At 36.7% G+C, this 27,568-nt stretch overlaps 1 protein-coding gene and 1 long non-coding RNA gene across 2 annotated transcripts in view; one reads left to right on the top strand and one right to left on the bottom strand.

Annotated features, from left to right (window-relative positions):
• Nucleotides 1-27,568, top strand: part of AK5 (adenylate kinase 5) — a 93,749-nt gene that overhangs the window by 25,142 nt on the left and 41,039 nt on the right. The window contains exon 7 of the mRNA XM_035333313.1: nt 22,609-22,699. Coding sequence (XP_035189204.1) covers nt 22,609-22,699 — 91 coding nt within the window. The remainder of the gene's footprint in view (nt 1-22,608; nt 22,700-27,568) is intronic.
• Nucleotides 7,433-27,568, bottom strand: part of LOC118170774 — a 45,268-nt gene continuing 25,132 nt past the window's right edge. Inside the window, exons 2-3 of the long non-coding RNA XR_004752878.1 lie at nt 9,081-9,193; nt 7,433-7,470 (exon numbers count right to left, since the gene is read on the bottom strand). This is a non-coding gene — a long non-coding RNA (uncharacterized LOC118170774). The remainder of the gene's footprint in view (nt 7,471-9,080; nt 9,194-27,568) is intronic.

The raw sequence follows: 27,568 nt of genomic DNA, 5'->3' as shown, positions 1-27,568 counted from the left end.
CAAGATAATGTAAAGTGCTTAGAATTTGTATCTCAAATAACCTTTATTTTAGAAACTAGTGATCTGTATCAAAGCAAAGCTAATTGTGGGAAGATGGTAGGATAGGGGAGAAGTCGGGTAAAAAGGAGAAGCAATCCAACTTCAAGTCTCTACTTTGCCTTGTTCAGATTTGCACTTTAAATCTCTGCTATTTCCACCCCAGTGATACCCATCACCCAGCTACTGGTTATTTTGAGAAGGATGTTTAAGTCTTTACTTTATCTGGACTTTTATCTGATACACATATGTCTGTATATATTATAATATTATTATTTATGACAATTCTGTGTAAGCATAGTACTTCAGTGTCAACCTTGTTATGTTAATAAGTGTGTGTGTGTGTTCTAAAAAAAAGAAGAAAAATTCAAGACTGGTTTTAGTGAGACAGAAGTGCTAAACATTAAGAGAAGGCTGTGGACCTTATTTAAACTGTCAGGACAGGACAGCATCCTGTGGCAGAAAATGCTGATTTCAGCCATGTCTTCATTGTCTCACTTGTCTGTTTAGAGAATCTACCATGCCTATGAAAAACATTAAAATGACTTTCAGATTAGTCAGAGAAATTAAGAGAAACCAGAAAAAGCAGCTGAAGCTGGTTTTTTTTGAGCACAAATTTAGAAGTTAAATAGTTGCGGGTGAAGGAAATAGCTTATATAGCTGTCTGTCCCCATTAGCATCAAACAAGCCTAATGGCTGTCAACTGCCACAGAAAAATTTCCCCATGGAACAGCATTATATATTTTTTTCTCTTGATTTGGTTATAAAAAGATTTTTTTGCCACAGCATTGCACGCTGACATGAACTTTAGCTACAGGCTGTGACTTACCAATACACTGATGAAAGTATCGGTCATAATCCATTTCTAAAGTCTCTGCGCTATGATACATCTGTCCAACCTAAGGTTTTGGTTTGGGCTTTTTTGTTGTTTTGCTTATTTCTTTCTTTAGTTCTGAATGCTGAGTTCAAAGGACTTTCAATTATGCCTTCCCCTTTAATTGCCCCTCTTCCCTCCAAGAAACGTGGGTCCTGAAGTCCTGCCAGCAACTCTCAGGGTCAATCCAGATCTTATTGATAGCAAATGGTAAGCAAAGGCATGATCTGAACTTCCACCCAGCTCTGTGAATCTTCTCCTCAGTGAAGGCACTTGCATCTCTTTTGCCAAAAAGCAGACTGACTCGCTGCTCTCATTTTTGTGGTAGTGGTGCTTGCTCTCCTTCATGCAGTATTGCACTAAATAATCCTTAAAAGGTAAAGTAAAAATAAAATTCCCACACTCCCTTCCCTGAAATATTTCCAGGAATAGAGACTGTTAGCCACCACCTCCCCCACATGCTCTCACTTCTCCACCAGAGGCTCAGGATCTCATTTATATGCCACTTTATATGCCATCTGATGCCTTGTATCTTGCATTTTTGGCAGCAAAGTAATACAAATTTGGCAGGGATAGTTTCACTTGAACCTAGCCTTGTCCATATCTGAGCATAACCCTTCTCCCCACAAGTCATAAATGTGAGTTTGAACTTGCTGTGCTTTGTAGAGGGCACTGAGTTGAGGTTTCCCACTGATTGTCTACCAATATATTCTCAATTATCTCTCAATTGTTCTAAAAATACAGCAGTCATGAGTGCAGTCTTGCAGGAACATGTTAGATGTGCTTTCAACGTGACTGCTACACTGGCTTTTCAGGGTACTTCTGGTTTCTTGGGCACGATCAGCTGGGGGTGGGAAGAAGAAATCAGGTCAGAGGGTCAGCATAAGCCAAACTTCACAATGTTTTAGGAACTTTTCAAATCAAAGAACACAGGTAGCTCTTTGTGGGACCCTCAAGATCATAGGTTTTGCTTGTAATTTGGGAGTTTTCTGTGTTTTGCTGTGTAGTTCCCAAATCTTTATCTGGCTCTATGAATGCATATGCTTATATAATCCCAAGAAACATTTCTATGCAGGGAAAATGAGATGTGGGACAAATAATTACAATCACTTTCATTCTTATTTTTTTGCTGATTCAGAGCAATGAAACAGAAGTTGAAGCCTGGAACAGGTAACCAGATCTCAGCATACATGGATAGTCACCTAGCTGGCATTGCAAATTAAGGGTCTGTGTCTCTCCTATGTCTGGTAGCACTTGTGAAGAAAAAACAGGACACAAGTGCAAGCCTCTCTCTGTATCTGTTTTCCGTGGAACTGCTGAACTAGAGCATGATTGTCATGCATGAACTAGAGCATGCTGTCATCACTGCTGGGTTTTACATTGAGTCTCAGCACTCTTCAAGTATTACTGCTTTGTGAGATATTTGAAGACCATACCAAGGAACGTATATAAATGAAATGTATGTAGAAATGTGCCTAAGCAAACCATTTATAAACATATGCACATTGTGTATGGGAGAAATTAGTAATTTGTGCACATGTGGAAGCATGTGCTCCACATACACTTCACAAGGTTCAAAATATTTTCAGCCTCTGATTATATGATTTATGTCAGCAAGTTCAGTATACCAGAAATACTAATGTCTGCCAGAGAATGACCAAGCTTGGAAACTTGCCATCTGTGTATGCTCAAGTATGCAGAAAAACCTCGAGAGTGGAAATTCTTTGCTGAGGGGCACAACATTGGTGCAGCACTCTGTTCTTTTCTAACTTTGGAAGCATAATGATTTAAATAAATACACGCTTTCTGAAATCTTGCCCTACACCCTGTGACCCCTGGTAGCTTCAACAAAGTAGACTTTGAAAAAAAGAAATAAACTTTGAAAAGTCTGTCTCCAGAGTTAGCTGTGGTCCAGACTGATTCAGGAACACAAGAGAGAGGCAGTGCTTTTTTTTTTATTTTTTTTTTGACAGCCACGCTGCCCCAGATTTTATCCATTTCTGGCACTGTGAAAGCTGATATGTTTAAAATTAACTGGGTTGGTTTTACAGATGTAAAACTAAATCTAAGTAATTAAGCCAAGTTATCACGCAGAGAAATGAACTGTAAGAGATATTTAAAATATCATGCTCTATATATTCTTCAAGCCATTTTAAACTGTTCATCTTAAGGTAATTAAACTGTGTCCTTTGGGTGAATATTTGCTTCTAATTTCCTGTTTGTAGTTAAAACGAGGCTTAAAGAAAATTAATTTTTCAGATTTAAAGGAGCCTCATATTAAGAAATCAAAGAAGAAATGGAAAAAGTACTTTGTCTCTGGGAAGTCCTTTTGCATTGGATCAGGAATACCTGGCATCTGTGAGCAAATTTTCCTATATTAAAACACATCTAATTTTGTGATGATCCCACAGAAGATCCAAAGCTCCATTTCAGCCACGCTTTTCTGTAAATGTTAAAATATACTTTACTACCAAAAGTTGAATTAGTGATTTTGAGCTCTGATTACCACTGCTGGATCTTCCCAGTGAAAAATTTATATTCAATGAATTCCTGATTTTATGGCAAAACCCATTGCTGACATTTGATTGATGGAAGAATTTTGGATATCAGTTTATGCATGTTGCTACACCTACAGAATTATCTCCCTAACAAGTTCTCACTCACAATCCTGTTATAATGTAACTACATTAGGTGGCTTGAGCCCTACAATTCTTCTATTTAACTTCTTTATTTCATGAATCATAAGTTGGTAGCATTAGCTTCTGTGAAATATTTTGATTTCTGTATGCACTAGGCAACTGAATATTTGTTCTGATATCAACCACACTCAGTTTGGATTCAAATGGGTGAAATGAAACTGAATTGACAGCTAGTATTACCCTACAATTGTTCCAGCATTTGCTCATGTTCTTCCTTTCCTGTAGATTCACTACTTGAAAAAGAGAGGAGACATGAAAGATTTCCCTTTCTTATCTTTCATACATCATAAAGATAAACTTATTAATAGCTGTGAATGCTCAGGTACTGTAACGATGGAAGCCATTGAAGTGTCAAAATGGAGGAGAAGCTCAGACTATCAATAGAAAGTCTGATACAGTTATTTTCTGGACGACTGTGGCATTTTTCTCTAGCATTCTGGAGTCTTATTTCAGCATTTAGGTTCAGCAGAAGACATGGTTAGATGCAGCTGCAGTGATGGTGAAGAACTGAGAAAGCTGAAAAGCTACTCCTCCAGTATCTGAATCAGGGGACACAACACACGAGACAGGACTCGCGTCAGAACTGTAGCCTTCCCCTAATACATCTTTCCCTGTGCAGAATATTTGTTTGAATGCTTCCTCTTTCAAAGATATTTTTTTTCTAATGCAACTAAGGAACAACTACCAAACAGTACATTCAAGAACTGTATGAAATACTTCAGAGTTAGGAAACACCGCTATTGCATTAACACAGCACTTCACTGAAGTAATATACCCCACTTCCTAAATTCACTGATAGCTACCTCAGGTAACCACCAATACGTCTGTTTTGCTCCTGGTAACTGCAGTTACATCATTTGGAGTTGGCACCTACATCTCTGCACAGCATTGCCTTGTGTCACATAGACATTAGCTAAATTTCTTGGCAAAGAATCTCTTGTGAGTACTATAACTAAGCATACGTTTCCTTTATACTCCAGCACAATTATCATCCTTCCTATTCCCTGAGCTGGCATTTGTACCATCCCATGTGAACATGACTGAAATTTGTTTCTTTAATGGCCAGTGAATAGAACTATCTGTTCACTTTGTTGTCACCATGCCAAATTCTGCAATTCAGTAAGGTACTTAAATAATAAAACGGGAAGACAAACTTCATAAAACATCACTGGAGCACTGCAATCACAGTTATCATTGTAATATGTGTATTACTTTTGTGAAGGAAGAACTGTTGTTTCCATTCATGATGGTTAATCGCTTCTTACGCCAATAACTCAACAACACGGACATTCATGCCAGCCATGACATAGCAAATAGAGATCTGAATGTATAAAATGTGGCATCTTTTCACCACAACCTGTTATAATCAGTCTGTTATATATCAAGAATTTTTCATACATATGACCCCTTGATCCATTTTGTTAAAAATATTTTTAGGCAGATCTTAACATATTTTCTTTATGTCCTCCACTGGATTTCTCCTCCCACTTTTGACCACAATGTCAAAATGACCTCAATGCAAAATTCTCTGCCCTACCTAACATCTCAGGTCTTTTCCTGCATTCTACCATCCACTGTGTTTTGGTAATAATACACTTTTTGTAATGCCAATGTCATCTCCCTCTCCTGCCACTGCAAGATGCCAATTAGGCAATTTAAAAATACTCTTTTCACTAGTTTCCTGCCATGTCCTGCCTTCTGTGTTCTTTCAGTCTTCTCTACTTGAAAAGAACAGACTTGTATATAAGTGCAGAGTACTTACAGAGAGGGAACCCACAATGTGGGCAATACAGTTTTTATTCAAGTTGCTTATTAAATTTATCAGTCTATAACACTGAAAAAAAAAGCTTCAGTAATTCTCAAATATCCCAAGTCTTACCCACAAAATTTGCTATACAGATTCTACCTATTTCGCTTATACCCAGAATATCATTTCTGTGTTTGTGTTTTGTTTTGCTTTGTTTAGAACATTATCACAGTTCTCTGCTCTCCTTCAGGCTATGTCTGCTGTAATGGTTATTAAAGGTTTTGTGGGTACTTCAGCTTCCATCTCTGACCCTGTTCATGGGGTACAAGAGTATGAGTTCAATTCCTGTACTGCGAACAGAACCTTTTCTTCATCTATGTAATTCATGTTCTCTCATATCTCTTGTACTTTAGAAAGAGGGCCAGGAGCTGTGTGAATTCTGAAATCAGTTTGATTCTGAGAACTGTTATACCCTTGACCCGCAGGCAGGAGACCACCCCTTAAAAAATCCCTACATTTAATACAGAATAACTTAAACAGATCTGGATATTCCTTCATAGTTTAGGTTATGACTTTGTACCAGAAACCATGTTGGTATTTCTTGGAAAGATGTCTCTACTCAAACCCTTAGTTTTACAATTAGCTGTGATTCCAAGGGAATTTGATAGCTTCTTGTTAAGGATGCACAACAGTTTGTTATCAACGCATTCTGATAATATACTTTGCAAATATTAATTAGTCTTTGAGTTTTAAACAAGTGATGCTTGCTCTTTTTACAATGAGGAAAGTTCAAGCAAAATTATAAAATTCCTTTTTTTTTTTTTCCCCATGAATTGCACAAATATGGTGAACTTTGCTGATATTAAAACAATAAAAATAAATGTGCCCTAGAAAAAGATTTACTAGAAAATGATTAATATTTGAGGCTTGAAACTAGACCTAAATCTAATCCTCATCTAGTGCATGATTTGGCTTGAGGATAAAAAAGGACAAATGAAGTCTTAAGTAGGGATAAAAGCTTGCAATAACAAGTTTTTCACTGGAATAAGGATGGGGCATAAGTATGTAGAGAGTCACTCTCTACCTCAGTGATTATTTATGATTTATGTATTTACAAAAGCGATATAGCTCTGAGAGGAGAGTGTGCAGGAAACCTGCAAAATAAATCATAGGAAAGTGTCCAAGATCCTTACTATATGAGGCAAAAGAGTGCTTTAGTTCACATCAGTCAATCTGTTAAAAATTAGCTGGCGTGCAAAATCAATTACTTGCACAGCCAATGTATATAAAGGGGCTCTCCATACAGTCTTGCTTTCCACACTGGAAGAAGGGGGATTTTGACATCATCTCAAGACACAGAGGAGGGCTATTAATGGGAATGAGTTTGTTTGGTGTAGACTGGGCAACACAGACTTTCCTTTGACAGGGGATTTGTAATTAGTCAGTCCCCATACCCCTCTGGTGTAATTTTAATACAGGATAAACTCTAGAAATAATTACAATCTGCCTCTAAGTGCCTTTTCCTCTTTTACATTATAGACTAGTCTCAGCACCACTGGAATCAGATGAGAGCCTTCTGGAAGCTAGAACAGTGACTTTCAAAAATAACTGGGAGCTAGATCACTACAGCCCAAGCTAAAAAGAAAAACTTGTACTCTTTCCTCCGTGGCAGTAATGATCATATGGGATGCAGTCACTACTTTGTCCCTGCAGCAATGCCTTCCCAAACACTTGAACACCTACATGTAATGATCTGACACTTCCCACACCACCCTCCCCCAGGAAAAGACAATGAACTTACAAATTTCACTGCTACACGAGGTTAATTGCACAAAGATACCCTTCTACTTGAATTTGTTTTCTTTTGGAAAAATAACTCAGATATGCAACAGCTTTGTTGTAGAACACCATGTTTTCCAGTGTGTTGTTTACTCTGTAGATTGAACGCTGTGGTATACTTTATACTGAAAATTTGTATTTAATGTAACAAACAAGTCCCAAACAGAAAGAGTAAAACCAGGGGAACTTCTCCATCATCATCTCTCGTGGTGTTTTAGCCAGGGACAAACATCATGACCATTATTTTCAGAATTAAGTACAGTTGTCAGAAACAGCTTTTCATAACTTATTTACTGGACTGTAATTTCATAAGTACAAAAAAAAAAAAAAAAAAGAGAGAGAGAGAGAGAGAGAATGAAACCAATTAATAGTTTGATTTTAGAAGTTCCATGTTGCTCTTACGAAAAACAAGCAATGAAAACTCAGAGGACTGTATTCACATCATGTCCCACAGATTCAAGGTGCTGCAACAGACTTCAGAATTGCTGACTGGAAGGCTTTTACTGCACAGCTACATACGTAAAGAAATTCACAGTAAAAGCAAAGAATTTTAATTCAACAACTGCCTGTTAGTGCAGGTGCTGGGATCATAAGCATCTGCCACTGCTCTGTCTTAAGAAAGAAGTGGCTAGATTGCCTCAGTTTTGTGGTATCACTGCTGGCTTGTGCAGGCATCAGCTTTTCACAGTATATGTTTGAGACCAGATCATTGTTTACAACTCTGCTTGTCGGGAGCCTGAAGCAAAGCTGAAGGAAAGCTGAAGCAAAATAATGTGGGCTAAAATTTAGATAACCAAGTTTTACATAGGCAAATATACTGTATTACTCCCAGTCGTTTAAATCAACACTAGATATTACTCTAGGAATCAAACTTAGAGCTCAAAACAGCAGTTGTGAGTTTTATGCACACACTATTGGCAAGGTATTTTTTGTCTACATTACCCCAAAAAGACATGTTAAGTGATTTCAGTCCCCCTTTCCAGCCTTAAAATTTATTAATCTAAGTTCTTTTTCCGAAGGCCTGCTTCTGCATACTTAGTGCTACTCATTTCATACAGTTGTCAATACTTTTCTTGAAGGCAATTTAATAATCCTGAAGCTTGTTTGCCTCCTTTTATTTGCGGATTTTTATTGTCAGCTATTTGGTTTCCCAGTCAAGTAAATATAAAATAATGCAAATTTTTATCAGTTTATAAGGGCAGGGATCAGTACTATAATCTCACCCATGAATCTATGACTGGGTTTTGAAGCTCTCTGCTGAACAGTTGATACAACATGAACATCTAACCCTTATTTGTTTGCAACAACACACTTCTAAGAAGGGTAAATGAGGAAAATGTATCACCTTACACTCTTATTATTTATGAGTCAAATGTTTTGTATCATAGAAACAAAGATTGAGGAAAAGTCAAAAGGGAAAGTGGTACACTTTACAAGCAAATGTATCTTCTTTCATTCTTTTACATTACTGTTTTGCTTCAGTAGATCCTTCTACTGTTTGCAGTAATGTTTAGTAAAACAGCATCTTTTTGAGATGGATTACGCATACAGGACAAAACAATAATAATAAAATGTGATGTATGCAATTCCTATTCTATGTTTGTCATATAAAAAAAATAATGATACAGAACAATTTGTTTTCATCAGTGCAATTCCAGAAAGAGAAAATGAAATGTGTATGTCCTCAAAAATACATAAAATTGATCTTGTGCTTTCCCACTGTTGTCAAAAGGAGCTTTGTCACTAATTTTGTTCTGAGCAAATCTAGTCACTGGGTGGCCAAAAAGACCGTCTACAGATGAGCATTGAAGTATGTCATTTAAGTTTCATAACATGTTCATAATACAGAAGTACAGACAGGGAAGAAATAATTGATTTGTGTTACCTGAATGTTTCCAGTAACTGGAAACATCCATTGGATGAGGATGTCATTCTCACTCAGAGGATAATATGCCCATCCTGCTGTCAGTTTTAGGTTTTTTGTTCCATCTGAATTTTCTGAAGGAGAATAGGAAAACAAGTTGTGTGGAAACACGTAATAAAGGAAGGCAGCCAGAAACAAAACCTCGGCAAAGCCTGAAGACATTTCATCACAGGATGTGACAATTTTCCTCTCTAACAGGCTAAAGTTGGATATTGTTACAAGTACAGAGAACTATTGCTTCAACTTTACATTTTGAAAACTGGTTTTAAGAACTAGTATCTAAACTGTCTTGAAGACTTTGAAAATCTTGTCTTTGCTCTACAAATTATCACAAGTCTTCTTTCAGAGTGAGTCAAGTATTGATGCTGCTTAGATATTCATTGGAGAGGGCTGTGGCCATTAGAATGAAAAAGTAATTTACAATGTTTTATATAATATTCAATGTAAAAAGTTATAAGATTTAGAAATATTTATTATATGCAAAAGGAGGGAACTAGAATTATATTAATGATTACTAACTATTGTAGTAGGATATTGCTGGTGAGACCCACTGACTGAATTTGACTATCTGCACTGTGCAGTGCCTTACAACGTAACACTCAAAAGGGGATGGGTACCCAAAGAATGCCAGAAAACTCAGTTAATGAAAAAGGTTCAGGATAAGGTCATATGAAATTATTTTTAATTTAAAAAGCCTTTAATATCAGATTATCCAAGTCAGCCTAGCTAGAACTTCTTTTAAAAAGTTATAGAAAAGAGAGGACTATTTAAAATACTTTGTTTTCTATTTCAATTTAGCTTAAACCATGTAAAGAAAAATGAGAACCTAAAATCCCCCCAGATAATGCCTTTTGTAAGCAAACAAACAGAATGTGTTCTCACACTTCTTTTTTCCATTTTAAGCAATTTCACTGCAAAAGTAATCTTAATTTTTTTGAATGTCATTTGTTTCATGCCTGTAAGCCTAGTATCAGATGAATTGAAACTGTCACACAGCTTAATACTAAGCTTGTAAATTGCATCTTAACATTACCTTCACCACTGCATGTTTTTGAAATAAAGTCTAAATTGCTTGTACCAATTCACATTTCTACTTTTCAAAATATCTTGACAATACAAGCTATAGCTAATTTATAATTTGGCTTATACAAATTTGTCATCTCATTTCTTATATATCTTCTGCATCTAAGAAGCATGTAAGAATACCCATTTACACTTGGAGTTGCTTTTACAGAGTTTCCATGAGCTTATACTGAAGTATTTTTTAATTGTTAACACAAACATTAATTCTTAGCCATAATTGTATGGAAGCTGTTCATCAAGTGTTTAGAAATACAAAATACAATCAAATCAAGAATTTCTCCTAAAGTCTCTCCTGAATACAAATCTATCTATCCTGTTTTTCGGGGTCCATAAGCATGCCAGAGCCTATGACATTCACTCTTTCTTGATAACATGGATGGTTTTAATAATATTTCTATTAATACTACATTTTTAACAAGGAAGGAAAGACAAACATGAATTTAAAAAAATCGTTATATAAAGGTAAATCAAAAGTAATAGATAATTTTTAAATGTTCCAAATAACTAGCATTTCTAGTCGCCATTTGAATTCAAGTCAGGACTACAACAATGGTGAGTGCTGAAAGGAAGAGATGCACCTTCCGTGAACTTGGACCTGACATATTGCAAAAGCAAGCTCATCAAAACCAGTTATAGCAGTTTTTAAGGTATAAATGTTCAGTATAGGTTATTTGGTGTGTTTTTGGAATACATTAGCAATATCTCAAGAACCTATCAATACTACGGTATTAGATCTCAAGTGCTAGAGTTTCAGGTGTTCTTTAATTCACTTAGCTCAAATGACAGCCAAAGAAAGTTAAGAAATCATATTTAGAAGGAACCATTGAGCTGGCTTCATTTCCGTTTTTGTTGTTGTTGTTGTTGTTTGTTTTGTTTTTTCATCTTTCTCCTGCAAGTAAGTGGGTTTCAGCCACACTCCATAGCCACACTCCACAGCTACATTACATGCTGCTCTTGACAATATCCCTATTCATTCTCAGACTTCATTTCCATAGTCAGAGAGCTGCTCTAGTTTTCTGATTTGCGCTCTTTCTTTGATCAATGTAGCGGCCACTCTGTGCACTAACTTGTTGACAAGACATCCTTCAGACAGTTGTCATGTCTTCTTTCTCACTTCTAAACTCATAATGTTTTTTGGTGCTTCCCTAAAATTATGTTTCATTCAGTAGCCTCTGGGTAGAAGTATTGTCAAAAGCTTTGGAGAAGTTAAATAAATTATGTCAATCAGTTCCACTTCATCCACTTTTTTTGTTAATGATATTTAAAAAATGCTTTCAGCCTACATAATCATGTGGGATTTTGCCCTACATTCGTTTCCAAAAAATACATACTGGATGCAAGAATGTCACATTCCATGATAACTACAGCAAGAGTTTCTGTCAGTATCTCCTTAGCTTGCCAGCTTTCATTTATAAATCAAATAGTCTCCTTTGTGCTCTGAGACAACATGCTCCAATAATTTAGACAACTAAACTGAGCTTTCTGGTACAGAAATTAAAATAGCAGTGCTCTCACTGCTTGCTGCAGGAAACAAATTCCAGTCCTTCCCGAGGCAGTACAATTGGAAGCTGCTTTTATGAGCCCGTGCTAAACTCACACTGACATTTGCTGAACATTAGCCTAAATTTGGTACAAGTCATGCTTCTACAGACAAATAATAAAATTTTATCAAAATTTAGCACTCTCCAGCTCCAGAAGACCAGGGAAAGGCTTATTATCAAGGATTCCAATGCCTTTTATAAATTTGATATAGAGATCACCACTGAAACCTTGCTTATACTGGGCCAGAATTTATTTAAATATGTGAGAAATGTTTGGCTGTTTTATTTTTTTTCATCCAAGGAAAATGGAGAAAGCTAGTAAGTTACAAATGTTTTAGTTCTTACAATCTGAAATTCCACTTGGAATAACCACAAATATTGTGGATCAAACTATCCACATTTCCAATATCTTTTACACCTACAAACATCAAATTATTTCCAAAATAAATGCAGAGATGACATTAAAAAAATAAAAATACAGCAACTAACATTTAAGTGTATGGTATATCCCATGCTTGTCCTTGGATCTAAGTCATTAGTTCTCATGTGTTAATTAGTTAAATTTGTATTCAAGATTAATACAGGACTTTTCATGTTAGCTTTCAGTTGGCAGCATTTCTCCTTAGAAAGTTCTGACGACACACAGGCAAAACTCATTTTTTTAGTAACAGTTGTTTTGACAATGCTAAAAGACCAGCCTACAATATTTTAGTATTTTAGTTCAGAATCTCTGCTACGAAAGCCAACAGGAGCAATGCTGTTATCTTGAAATGGAAATATTTGGTGTATTTGGCACTAGTATCAATGCTTTTCACTGAAGCAAAATACAAAGTATCACTAGAAGAAATAAGTATTTATAGGCAGAAATATATTTTATTTCTCTGAGTTTTTCTAAAATTTGTTTTAGTTGCATTATATGAGTTACAGTTGTATGTATGAACCTTTTCTAGGAAACCAGTGTTGCTATATATTCCTTTGGGGTGCCTGTCTGCCATCTGTGGGAGCTAATGCCAGAAAATGATTTAGTTGTGTTTCAAACAAAGGGGAAAGGAAAACTGGAGCTCTGGTAGTGCTGCAGAAATGGAATAACAAATACATTTTTTAAACTTCATTCAGAAAAAAAATCCCTCTTCACACAAACATATTGATTAACGCTGCATAGCTTTAGGGTTGGTGTCCTCTGAGCAGTACTGTTGCACCCAGTAGGGAGGTAGGGAGGAAAGCATTTATTTGAGTGTATCTGTACTCAGAGCTGTTTCACTGAGCTGGGGGCTGCAGGAATGGGAACACTGCAGTACTCGCCTCATGTGGTACTGGAGGAAATAGAGGAATCATGCTGTAGCATCTGGTCCTCAATCTTATTTTCACAGAGTCTCTTGGTTTATATGCAATACCGTGAGCTCCCTGAGACTTCTCAAGAGCAAAGATGCATCCAAGCCTCAACAGAAATCTTCCTAGATTAAGATGAAAGGACAAGACTGGAGGACCAGCAATATTGCTATAGAATGAAAAAAAAGCAAAGGCATTTGGGGAAGAATCAGGAGATTTGAGGTCTTCCTGTAATGTCACTGAGACATTTATAGCAAACTGCCAACTACAGCTGTCATTAACTAGGCTTCATGCAACTTGTTTGTACAGCTCTGGCCTTTGTCTGGGTTTCAAAATGTTGCATTTTATGTGAATGCTTCAGAATTTGCAGCATCACTGTGAACTCCTGTACTGTAAGAGGTAAAAAGGGATATTGCTGGTTAAGACAGAGAGGGTTGCTACATGAGGATTTAGACAGCATCTGACCATACCTGACTCTCTGTGATCAATAGTGGTTTTCTCCTTCTTTTAGGGTTAGGTGCAGTAAAGTAAAAATAAAACAATCTCTTCTAGAGCCAGTGGAAGCAAGACTAAGATGATCTCTCCCTCAGGCTTAATGTTTTCATGAGTTTTACAGGAAGAGAGTAACAAATATATCATGGAGCATCTCCTAACTCAGACTATAATTCAGTTTTCCACTTGAGCTCTTCAGCAGTGATCTGTCTCGATGCTGGACAGCTTTTGCAATGCCATTTGCCTCTTTAAAGGCAGCTTCCTTTAAAAGTAAAAGGGAAAATTACTCCAACAGCAGAATGCATATTTTTTAAAATAAGCAAAAATATCTGTGCTTTCAAAGTAGAAAAAGTCTGTATGTGTGCATGAGGTAAAGCATCTCTTTGTTTTTAATTAATCTACAAAAATAATTAATATAGTTGACTTTATTCTAGCAGCCATTGGACAGATGTAATACATTTCAAAGGTGCAAGCTTTTAATCATTTGCAAAGTGAATATGCACAGAGAGTTTATATGTAGAGCTGCCGGCTGTATTTATAACCTGAAAAGTTATTCTAGAAGCTGACAAGTCAGATATCTGGAACAAACAAACACAATTTGTGTTTCTTAAATACTATTTAAACTAATACATATGCTGCATAATTCAGTTCTGACTCCTGATGACAAATTAAGAGAGAGATAGAATAGTTATTGTAAGGGTCACAGTAATGTTGGCAGATGGATGAAACATTCTGAATTGATGATTACTGACTGCTTAAATTGATTTAAGCTTTAGAAAGTTAAAGAGAGATAAATATAGCAGAAGACAATGCCTATATGAAACTCAGAGCTGCTCCAATACTAATGGAAAACATGACACAAAAATAATTTCAGAAATAAAGCAGCAATAGGTTTGCTTTTCACATAACAGTCACCAGCCATCCAGATTAATATCCTTACTGGGGAAAAAAATAACCAGCCAGTGCTCTTACATATCTGCTCAGACAGAAGGGCCTTGCATCTTAGAGCTACTAAAGTGTGTACACTCCAAAAAATACTCTGTGGCACCTCTTTCTGCCTCCATCAGCTTCCCTACCAAACATGTAACTGCTTCCCCCCTCAGCTCATTAATTTTCTACCTACCATGCCACCAAATTATTGATTTCCTCCCTCCCCCTGCTCAAATCTAGCTGTCCTTCAGCTTGCCCATTATTCACTCTACAAGGGCCCGTAATTGCATGGTGTCTTTCCCATCAGCCATCACCACCACATTGCCTAAGGCACTCATTTTTAACAGCTGAGAACTGATATAAGTAGCTCAATATGATCACAGCATAAAGACAGGACTTCTCCCTATTTCTGCCTATCAAAAGCTATTACTCTGTGTAAACCTGCAAAGACAGACTATTCCTACAGCTTACTGTTAATTGTTTCTTCAAATAAGACATACCATTTACTCGGTGTCATACTGATCCGTATTACACATATGGATGCTGGCTTCACATAATTCTACTGTGAAAGCAATTAAACTGTCAGAACATCTTCACACATTGTGTGCCATGGCACAATGTTCTTGAGTTTAGCAAGAAATAGTGGAAATTCACTTTAAGAACAACAACAAAACAAACAAACAAACAAACAAAAAGTCTTTTGTAGTAATTGCTGTGTTTATACACCACCAAATCAATAGAAAAGGGAGATGTGGAACTACAGATGTCCCGAGGTAGCCTCTTTTGCACTGCTATGGGGATGGGCCAGAATCTGGCCTCATTTTTTGTATTTCAGATCAGCTATAACAAAATCCCTGAATCTAGTCATATTGAGGCAGTCAGTTAGCTGTGCAAGATAGTTTCAGTTATAATTGTGTATCTACTCATTTTGAGGGTCATTTCATTTCTCCCTAATGTCAATGGAAGATGTTACTTGAATTTGATGGTTTAATTTTATTTTTTCTCATACTGTACTGGATTCTGTCTATGCACCTAACAGCTTCAAACATTACTTCAAATTGCACCTATTTTGAGTGAGTTTGGGGTACACACAAGGTAACATCACCCCCTGCAGAACCGTAAGCTCCACTCAGGGCTGCTGAACGTTCACCTTTGTGCTTGTTTACAAGAAGCACTCGTAGCAAGAGACACTCAGATGACAAGTGGAACTCAAGGAACTCTAATGATAGAAGTCTGGGGACTCAGCAATGATTTATGAATCCTCTGTGGAACTTTTAAAGGAAAAAAAGTGTTAAGTGGTTTATTTTAGATAACCCAGAGTAGTCCTTAGGATGTTAATAATGGTAATAATATATCCAATTGAGTTTCTCTTTTAAACTCATCTGACAACAATTTATGACCTTTGCTATTTTTTTTAATAAATCACTGGTGAGTTCTACTGCAGTTTCAGTTGTAATTGTTCTTCTGTACATGATACAATACCTATAAAAATGAGATTTCAGAGCATTTGATATAAAAAAAAAAAAAAAAGAAGATACTAGAATTAGAGAATGGATTACAGATAGATAGCTCTCCCATTATGTCCCCTTCTCCCTTTTTTTTAAAAAATAGTATCATTAGAAGTACTTTATAATAGGGAAATGTTCCCTGAGCTCCCAGTCTGCACGTTCCAGCTTCATTCCTCAACTACTCTGCTTGTTACTTTTCTTATACAAGGCTTCAACTCTTTTTCCTTTCCTCCCTTCAAAATGGCTGGTATCATGTCTTTTTCTCACATATTTTTTTCTTTTCTGTTTTCACATTTCTGATTTTTTTTCCTCTTTCCAAATTTCTCTGGAAGTAACTTGCTGCACGAGACAATTAACTTGTAATTATTAAGAGAAACAAACTAGCGATGAAACAACACTAATAAAGAAGTATCAGTGAGGGTGTCGTTAAATCATAAAGCAGCACATATCCACCAAAATATATGTCTCACTTCACCTAGTAGTACCGGTAAGGGTGAAAAAAAATACCTATTTGTTTTCAGTCCTTCAGGAACAACAACTGCCTAAACCAGCATGAATTAAAATAGTGAATTCTTGTCACAGTTGTAGCAGACTGGGGCTCAGCCTTATGAATCTCTCTACGTTACTAGCTAAAGGAACAACAGTTTTTCAGCCAAAAAATACCAACACCTCAAAGACAGGAGTACAATCTGACTTCTAAACTGGGTGTCTCTTTAAAAGCATGGGATATTCATGATACAAGAAGCCTTGTTCTCTTTTTGTGTTTTATCCTTTTTTTTTTTTTTTTTTTTCTATTTAAAAAGAAAATAATCCTTCACAGGAGGTGATAATATATGCATGCTTTGTCTACTTCCTAAACAATGATTGTCTTTCACTTCCACATCTAGCTGACTAAAGGATTATAAAGCCAGAAGTGACAGCTATAGTTATGTAAAGCAATTTACAAACTGTGCTCTACCCTGAATTAATTCCTGTTTGGAATTTTTTTGTTAATTTTTTTGGAAGCATCTTTCTTAGAGAATTCGTAGATAATCCATTAAAAATTATGATTCATTAAGCAGTAAAGAAACTTACTTATCAGAATAAATTTTGCTGCTTCAGTTCTGAGTTTGTCTCACTTTCTTCTCATCCTTGTATCTTATAATTTTGTCTGCTGGATATAGTCATTCCTAAAATTGTTCTTTCCCATGGGAGGGCACAGGAAGCAGACTCATTTTTCATCCTTTTCTTATCTCAGCCCTGAATCTTCCCCTGTTAGATGTGACAGTCAAGTCGTCATTCTCATCACCCATCTGGAAGCCCCTCCAGTTTCTCAGCTGTGGGTACCAGCACAGCACACAGCACCAGGAGCTATCTGCCAAGCACCCAGATGTTATGTCATCACTTGGCTTACACTCAGCATTCCTGTGCATACATCTCATTAGACCCTCTGACTAAGCAGCACAACCCAAGTCCTGTTCACCTAATCGTTCGCTATAAATCTCCCTTCATAAATTGCTTTATCTAAGAAAAAAAAAATCCCCTCTCCTACTAACAGGATGGGATTTAACAGTCTATTTTCCATCACCAAAGATCAGTCAAACACCACAGAAAGGTCCATACCTGAGGATGTGACTTAAAAGAACAACTCAATGTATTTCTATTTGTTTGTTTTTTTTTTGTTTGTTTGTTCATTTTTTCCTCCTCTCCTGACCAACATTGGCTGCATTGTGCTCATTCCTGCTCTTGAAGACAAGCAATGAATAACTTCCTACTGAGGCAAGACCAAGAGGTTAAAAGAGCACATGTGAATGCCACCTTGCTTGCAGCAGCTGAGTCTGATAATCAGATCACCCGTACCTTTAAATGTACACTATCTGGGGACACTTCTTCAAGTGACATAATACATGTTTCAAGGACTGAGAAAACACTCAGGCATTTATGAATTACAGTTATTGTTGCAGTATTTGCCTGCCTGTCAGATGAGCGAATAGAGCATTCATCATCCAATTCCCGTAATTCTATTTGATTTTGAGGTGGATGGGAATATTGCCATAGAGCAATTAGCCCAATGTTATTATTTTAATTAGAACATGGCTTATTTTCTTTTCACTGACATACGTCATGTTCTAAAAGAGAGTACATTTTCATCTACTGTTGCAAATATTATTTAACTACCTTGATTTGTTTTATGTTTTCCCAATTTCAACCTTTATTTCAAAGTGCACAAACAAAAATTCCCTGTGAGTCTGCTGCAATCAGATTTCTTCCTAGTTTTCCTCTACTGCAACTTTAAAGACTGTTATGATCTTCCTCTATTTTGGGGTTGTCATTTTGGATAAACCACCTGCAAGGACCAGCAGGGTCACTTTGGGTGAATCAGTCCACAGGGGCAGTGCCAGACTGAATGTCTTCACCCTCACTCAAAATTCTACTTAACTGCAGTTTCCTTGATGCCTGCCTCCAGTAGCCTGTAAGGGAAGAGCTGTGCACTTTTTTCTTTAACTCAACACCATTTATCATCACTGACTAGTGAGACTCACTACATTCAACAACTCAAATCATTTTCCTGTAAAGCTCCTTCTCTTGGCTCTGGTTTCTTGGGCACGTATTTAGAAACACTAATCATTTTGTCTCTGAGGGCAGCATGTACAACCTGCTTTCCCTAGAACAATTATTTACAGTGCAGAGTATGTAGAAAGTATTTTTCATCATTATATATATATAGTTTTGTGTCAGCATCAAATCCTCCAGCTGAATGGTCTTTCATGAAACTGGGACAAACTTTCTAGAAAGTTCATAATTATGCCAGCCACCATTTATTTTCGAATATATACACACACACTGAGGTATGTGGCTTCTACTAGTCATTCCTCTACTAAATATTGATGCTAGAGCAAACCAAAAGTATCTGAAATTCAACTAAGAGGAAATATTGGAGACTTCAGAGATCTCTTCCTACTTTGATTCCTGGGAGGTGTCCCCCTGAGCTGGGTTAGAGCAGAACAGCATGGTGTAGATACAGTGCATGAATGTGGTAAACTCACATCCTACAAATAATGATGTTTCTGAGTTGGACTCACTGGCTTCATTTTAAAAGGAGTGGGAGGAAGAGGTAGTACAGCATCAGTGAACCGATGGAGACAGAAGGTAGAAAAAGCTTCTCGTGCTGTCCTTAATCACAGGGAGATGCATCTTGGAAGCAGGACCACTCTGCAGTGACCACAGGAGTGATGTGGAGATTGCTGCCTTACAGTTTTTGAGCATGTCAGTAAGGGGAAAAGTACTCCTCTAGGTTCTGACCAAGTATAGCCACCAAATACACTTTTGAAAGGTTGGGGAAAATCATGTTGGCTCAGCCATAGCCACGTCTCTTAAAGAAATGCGATTCAATTAACTGCTGAGGGCCTCCATATTTTCCTGTCCCAACAAAACAGAATAGCAAGGTACAAAAGCTCAGTAGTGCCTCATTGAGGGAAAGACTATGGAGTGAGTCCAGACCTCAAACCCCACTGACCTCCCAGGGAGGCATCCTCCTCCAGGGAAGAGATACTTTGCTCCTCCCTGCATCATTGGTAAAGGTTATATCAGTTCAGGTAACAGTACAGTTAACGGGTCTTGTTTATTGCAAATGGTTTCAGTGGCATGTTTAATAAAATTGTATTTCTCTACAACATAGACCTTGACTATAATTGAACTGAGCCATCCATAAAGATACCAGTAGATAATTAAGCTGCAGAGAGGTATGTTTTGAAGCAGGCAGGGGGCTGTTTTCAGAAGGAAAAGCAACCTATCGATTTAGGCATGTTCTGTTAAAAAGAGTTTTACTGCTGTTTGTTCTTTGTGAATAGGGTTGTTTGAGTACCTGTTATGTTTTATTCAAGCCTCCAATAATTATCAAAGGATTTCATTTTAAAATGTTTAGCAATTCAATGAAGTACAGAACTCACACAGTTACTTATTTTCTTTCAAAAATATTTTCTCTATGAAAGCTACCTTGCCTTCCTGTGGCTCAGGGTATTACAATTCTCATTTTGCAAGGGGAAAACTGAGCCTATGTGCAAGATTCAAATAATTGGTTTTCTTTGGGTCACAATATAGGATTTCATTATAGAGCTCAGATTTTTCAGCGTGCTGAAGCACAGCTGGTGTTCTTTGAATGGGGGAAGTTGATCTTTCAAATTCTTGGAACTTTCAGAACATTTTGAGATTGATCATGCATTTTTTCATGGTAAACTGGATTACTCAAAGGAATGCTACTAATGAGAAAGCAAGCCTGTCATCTCTCCAAGTGGGGTGTGACCTACGCAGTAATGATTAGACGCAACCTGATTACAATTTACTGGTTTTTATGGCTACACATATCCACAAATGTTATATTATATGACATCTTCCCTAGCATACTTAATAAAATGCATATATTTTTTTGCTGAGAATTGATAGAAGAAAATCACGACCCCATACTTCCTCAGAGAAAGACCAATGCAAAAGAATTTGCAGAGATTGATATTCTTTCCTTATCAACAAGGAAATTCCAAAGCTGCGCTTTCTGCATAATAATGTCCACTGATAATAAAATTCCCAGCCTAACACTTTAAGACCTGTTCTTCCACAAGCTTCAATTTTGACATAAATTAAGATTAAACTCTTCTAATAGGTAAATAAATAAATAAATAAATAAAAATGGCAAAACTCCTCCTCAAGAATAGATAGGTCTGCCCAGATAGACAACGATGCTGCACCACAGCATGAACTTCTAAGTGGTCCTCCAAGTCAGAGCCACAATTTCAAAAACCAGTCTGAAAATTCCATGTGGATTGGCAATGATAGGAGACTCATCTGTGGTAGAAATGATCTCTTGGGCTGAGCTAAGCATAAACCTATGTATTAAGACCTTAATAAAGATTTAAATTAGGGCTAATACCATTCACATTTGAGCACTCAGGTTTTGAGAGTTTAACTTGCTGGCAGAAAACTTTCCACATCTGCCTTCCTCTTAAATACTCTGGCCTCTCACAATCATCCATTTTCTTTCATTCATGAAGCCCATTCATACTGCAGATCTAGCCTTTGTCTCTTTAAAGTTCTTTCCCTATTTTTGGACTTTCTGATATCTGCTGTCCAAAATAAATATTTTTGCGCTGATCTGCCTCTGGGTTTACCTTGAGGTGCTTGTGGAAAATTCCATAAGAAAGCAAATTTCATTAAGCAGTGACAGAACAGCTTACGTAGTATAAATGCTACATAAGTCATCATAAGACATAATGAAAAAACTGATACTGTTTTGGCAATGCTGGGTGCTAGATAAGCAATTCAGTACCACTCTAATCTTATTAACTATTGTGCCGTATTCTATGACAAATATTGAGAAAACAACTCAATTTCCTTAAATGTCAGCAGCCAAGGTCCTACTAGGGTTTCATTTTGTCTCTCCAAAGTTTTTCCCTTCCCTTTGTCTCTCTAAAGTTTTTCCCTGCCTATGATTTTTACTGCTGGTGAGATATCTGAAAAGGTGCTCAACAATTTTGTACTTGGAAGAATAAGCACGTAATCAGTAGTATAGTGCTTTTCTGGGGTTCATTTCTGCATCCTAAGACGTGCTACACTGAAAATGTAAAATGATTGAAAGTAGTGACTCATACAGGGGGCATGGAGTGAATGACCAGCATCTTGTGACCATTATTTGGTTGCTCCAGTAAATGGGGTTACAGTCTTCCCTTTTTCCACAGTAATGTAACTGGCCTTAATTCAAGAAATTATAAGAATTTCAGAGTAAGAGTAATAAGATGTACTTTTTTTCTTCCCAAAAAGTTCAACAAGTGATGATGATCTAAACTAATAACTCTTGATAAACATTATCAAGGAGGAAACAAAACAAAACCTGTCCAATGTCACCTGGCCATCCTAATGAAAAGAGAAAGAAAACCTGGGAGATGCAAGGTCAAACTATCAAAAAACAGAATAAATGAAAAAAAAAAAAAAAGTTCAAAATAGAAAGAAACTCAATTATTTGTCATTTTAAAGAAGCTTTGCTTCCCTAATTTCATTAATTTGTAACTGAGTCAGTATACTTTGTGCTAGTGCCAGAGCAAGAAAAGCTTTCTTTTCTAAATAACAGACACACTTTCAAAAATAGTTGACTTTTCAATAAGAATTTTGCATAGCTACTTGAAGTCATACACACATACCTATTACAAAAATTGCTTTTAGAAGTTGCTGAAAATTTTTCACTTGCAAGTTAAATATACGTAATTACATTAATCTCTGAAGAGCCAGAAAAGAAAGTAATCACTTCTCCAGTCTCTACGGTGTCATTTTTTTCAATCATATAAAGCATTTAATAGGTATTACTAGTATTGCTTTCTGCTTTGAAACTTCATTTTCTGAGACCAACTCAATTTAACTGTAGTTACCATTCCTGACAAGGTATTAGAAATGGACAAAATGATTTACAAATTTAGTTCAGTTTTCAGTAAAAATTGAGTTGAAGTACTTAAAGCTTGCAATGGACAGCACCCAGAAAATTAGAAATGTTCCTATCAAATTAAAAGTCTTGGGATTACACATTGGTGATCAGCCAAGTAGTAAGTAGTGTCTGACTGCCACCTTTTTTTTTTTTCTTAATAGTTTGATGCAGACAGAGATGAAGAAGAAGTGTTCTTTGATATAAGTTTGGCAGTTGACAGTAAGCTATTTGCTAACAAAGAGGCTGCAGCAGGTGAGTTAATGCAAGATTTAAAGAACCACATTTTTTCTACTGCATTTGACATTTGTGGAATGTCTTTTTTTTATATTCCTTGAGTATGAATGTATGTACTGTAACAAAATCTTGACCCAACTCAAACATTTGCACAACCAAGGACAAAAAAAAATAAAAATCTTTGCACTTGAAAACTTCATGCAGTCTAGCTAACATCTTGCTTTTCTATTAGCTCACTTTAAGATAACATAGATAATCCACTAAGCTGTATCATTAATGCAAAAATCATATGTTTATCAATTCCAGTTGTCTCTGGCTTAGTTCCAGATGATACCTCAGTGTCACCAGCAAACCTATCCTAAGAGATTTACAATCATACTCCCTCCCTAACAGTTGGTACTAATTCTGAAACTGTGTGCAAGGAAGGGTTTTTGTTTGCTTGCTTTTTTTTCCTTATTATTATTATTCATGCTTACTGAATTTTGAATGAAAAATGTTCCTTGGTAACTATACAATTTTCCTTTTGCAGATGGCATCTCTGGCTGCCTTCTGAGTAGATGTTGAAGGTTATAGATGAGGTCATAAATGTTGTAATGCAAAACAACACACAAAGAAAATTTTCGGTGAAATGTTTTCCTGTAAAATTTACTAGCTTTATTAAAACTAAGATTAGATATGAGTTGTAGAGAAAATCGTATATCTGATCTCTCCTCTGTTTAAGGGAAAACTTGTCTGCCCTAAATTGGCAGACAAGATGGCTTCAGTCATTCATAATCATGAGCAATCATCTGGGGCCTGCCAAGGAAGGAGAAATGGATGAAGGCCTGACAAGGAAGGAGAAATGGTGAAATCTAGTAGGAGCAAGACATCCATTAGTTCTTTTTGACAACATGGGGGATTACTTCTTGTCTACTAGTGAGGTGTGCAAAGGGCAGTTGCTTCAGACAAAGAGACTACGTTATACTTTGAAGATTTGAAAGGAGGTTCCAGGATAGCTCATTTTGATAATGTTCAAAAAGAGATAAAGACAAATTATCAATGAGGGGTGAAAAAGAATGATTAAAAGTGCATTACCTAACAAACAGGTTTCTAGTGGTCAGCTTCAGGGTAAGATGCACACAAGAAAAAAGACCACCAGCTTTCTCTATTAAGTGGCACACTTACCCATTTTGTGCACAGCCTTATTTCTAGGGGAGAAGAGATTGATTCCTAACCTAGAATGACATTTCCACTTTATTGTATTGTATTGATGATTACCTCTGGATTTCCTAATTGAATGATCTAAATACTGAATAGCAAGCAGATGAAACACATGGCATAAATGTGCTAACTCTGACAAGCAGAGATTGGCAAAAGCTGAACAATTCACACAAAATGTTTGTGATCTGGGATGAGTCCCAGTCTGTTCCTTGAAAGTATGAGCTTATACTTAATAAATTCTTCACAAAAATAATGGGAGAGCCATGAGCCACGTCAGAAACTATGCCACAATCATCTAATTAGTGCCTAAGATGAGCACTAATAGTGGTACGAAGATTCAAAGTAGGATATCTAGTGATCATATTTAATTCCTAGAGGCTGCAATTCCAGCATTCCCTTAATCACTTTTTGTCTTTTAATCTTTGTAGTGATATTGCAATATATTTTGGTTCCTGGTGGCTAACAGAGACTTAGTATATTTTAATGTCTTCACATCAAAAAACTAATTCATATGATGTACCTGTAAGATCCAGTTGTAACTGTATAACAATATATGCTGAAAGAAAACAACGGCATATTTTTATGGATTATAATAGAAATTTTCTCATTGTGGCATTTTATGACATATTAAGACAGTTGCTAAGAGCAACAACCTGTCATGAAATTCAATAAGGTTGCAATAAAATCTGTATTAGAAGCATCTTACTGAGAGACAAATGAAATTGTAATCATTCTAATGCTAATCAGTCCTCTAGTAAATTGTTTGTATTCTATCACACTGAAAATTTATCTTCCAAGCATTTCTTGCTCAAGTGCTTATATGCAACATGTATTAACTCAGTTATTAGACAGGGCTTCAGAGCTTGTTCCATAACATAAAAGGACAATTTTTTTTGTATTGAGCTTAAACTTGCTGTTAGTAGAAGCAATATCTTTCACAGGATAGTCTTAAAGTACTTTTATGACAGCATTAGACAATGCAAATACTATAGTTGTTAAAACATGAGTATGGGCATATTCGAGCCAATGAACCACACTGAATAGTATTGTTACCAGGACTTCAAATAAGTAAGAGATTTAAGCAAGGATTGGAAATACATAAAATGATTTGCCCAAACTAAGGAGCATAGTTACTTCACATGATGGTATATAGCTACCTTGTAACAGGAAGTTAAATTAACCGCGGCTAAATTTAGAGAGATCAGTACAATTTAGCTCCTCCGTGTAAGTGAATTTAGTGAACTGAAAAAAGCAAGGCCTGCCATTTGCATTTATGAAAACTTAAGGATGAATATGCTTTTGGAGAAAGTGACACACACACAAGCACTAAAGTATTTTATAGGACCAGAGACGTTTATGACCATTGCAGCCCTGGGTTCTGGGGTACATTTCTTTGGTAGGAACCACACACGAGCCCATAACAGCCATACCCTCCTAACTTTCCATTACCAGTCCTGGGGAATTCAGCCTGGGAGCAACAAACAATGCCTGAAATACAACATTAAATTTAAAAGTACAGCCTCATGGGGAAAGAAGCAACTGAGTACAGCCCTGCACCCCTTCAGGGGACAAGGGAGTCAGTCATTCTCCCAGACTGTCAGCCCTGGCAGTAACTCCTGTCAGCAACCCCCTGGACAAATGCAGCCACCCATTAATTCAACTCTTCCCTCAGTGCTGATCCTATTGAGTCCCTAGCAAGACGAATCTTTATGAATGATGCCTTCAGTGTCAAATGCAAAGTCTAGGAAAAAAAATGGGGGCAGGGAGGGAATGCATTCTAGGTGATGTGCTGTTACTTTTTTCAGCAGCCCCCTCCTCCCTGGAGAGCTGATTATTCAGTTAATGGGGATTTAATAAAAACTTCCATCTGATTTATTTTTTAATTGTGCAGTACTGTACATAATAAAATTCTCTCAATTTTTTCCCTAAGGAAAACAGAGGGCACATTATAATTACCAAGTTTCCTTTACCTCAACTTTATGCATACACTGAAATTGAGAAAGCGTATTTCAAGTCACAAATGTACCTTTTTGGATCAGATGCCTGGAAGTTATTTCTCCATGGCAGTGGAGCTTCCATGCATTTTCTTAAATTTTTAACTGTTGAGATTCCCCTTTTAAATCTGCTACAGTTCCTCGTCATTTGTGAACAGCTCATACAAGCACACCAAGGCTCTAAGTTAATCAAGAGCTGAGATTATCAAATGGAATGGGACATCCATCTGAAAGAAACTAGGAAACTTCGGACTATAATACTTCCCTCTCAGTGGTAAACAAATGTTTTTGTTTTTGTTTTTTATAACCTAGTTCTCAGTCTACCCAATTATCAAACGGAAAAACAACACAACTTACTCAGAAAATGCAATGAAACTTACTTATGATCCTGTTTTGTTGCAAGAAGGCAAGATCTGCAGGATGCAAACTCATTTAAAGCATCAAGGCATGTTCATTTCCAAATTCTTTAGCAAATCCTCCTCCTTTCCTTAAGCCAGCATTTTGTTTCTCCTTTCATAGCTAGATATTGCCACAAGTTTTACATAAAATGTTGATGATTGAAACTCAGAGAATTTGAGCTGAGTTTCGCACTATCCATTCTTCCTAGCATCCTCCTTTCAGCTTTAGCCTTGTCACTAGCTTTGCCTACTGCTAGAACTACTGTCTCCCACTAGCACAGTGGCTATCTGGCATGCTTCTGCTGCCACTTGTACTAGTGATTGGTTAGTGAGCCTGTTCTCCTCCCCTAGAAGACCTGATCTAGCAAACTTTAGTCTAAACTCACCAAAATATACTCCCTTCAACAAAAAACTGAGCTGTAAAGTAGCAAACAACTCATGCTTATTCATACAGCACTAGGGGTAATCTGTACACTGGTCAGCGATAGATGGTTATGTTTTTGTTAGTTTTCATTGAACCAAGAAAGAAAAGACATTTCCAGTTTTCCTGACCTTCGAATATTCTCTGGAAAAGAGTTATGCTTCCCCAAGGAAACTGGTGTCCTAGTTCAAGATAAAAGCCCTTAAGATACTTCAGTGGTCAAACTCATTAACATTGTATAGCCGTTATGGCTTTTGTCACTGAAGATACTTTATGCATGAGTATTCGTTTTCAGCCTGAGCTTCACATTAAGTTCCCAGCACCATATTTCATATTAATGCTCCTAGCTGGGGAGAGATACTGCTCTTCGTAGTTAAGTGATAGTTAATCAAATACTTGCACACAAGTGCTGTTAAAAGTGATTGATGGGTCAAGGTAGGCTAGTGGTAGTAGCAGTTGAGTCTTAGGTAAATCATATTACCAACAATGACACAGTATCAAGAATGAGATGTCAGCTGTGTAAATAAATCAAAAAAAAATTAAGCTTCTCAGTAGCTGTAATTCTATTTGCTTGCATATATCTTTTACAGAGAGGTATTTTCAAAAGGCTGCAAAGTGTATATGCCAGAGAACATGCGGCATATATACATGTGGCATTGTATGCTAGAAATTATTTAATCCCTTTTTTTTATAACAATCTGTTAAAGTATACATGAACATTAGGGAAAATAAAAAAATAAAAAAACACCAACAAAAAACAGCAGCAGATGGTAGGCCCAAGTCTTTCACTGGTGCCTCTTACGCAGTCTGAAGAGTTGCATCAAAGATGACTTTGGCAGCAATTCTAATATGGGTTAAGGTACCCTGGACCATC

The sequence above is a fragment of the Oxyura jamaicensis genome, chromosome 8, assembly GCF_011077185.1.
Source record: "Oxyura jamaicensis isolate SHBP4307 breed ruddy duck chromosome 8, BPBGC_Ojam_1.0, whole genome shotgun sequence".
Taxonomy (NCBI): Eukaryota; Metazoa; Chordata; class Aves; order Anseriformes; family Anatidae; genus Oxyura; species Oxyura jamaicensis.
The sequence above is the reverse complement of the archived record's forward strand: the minus strand, read 5'-3'. Positions and strand labels throughout refer to the sequence as shown.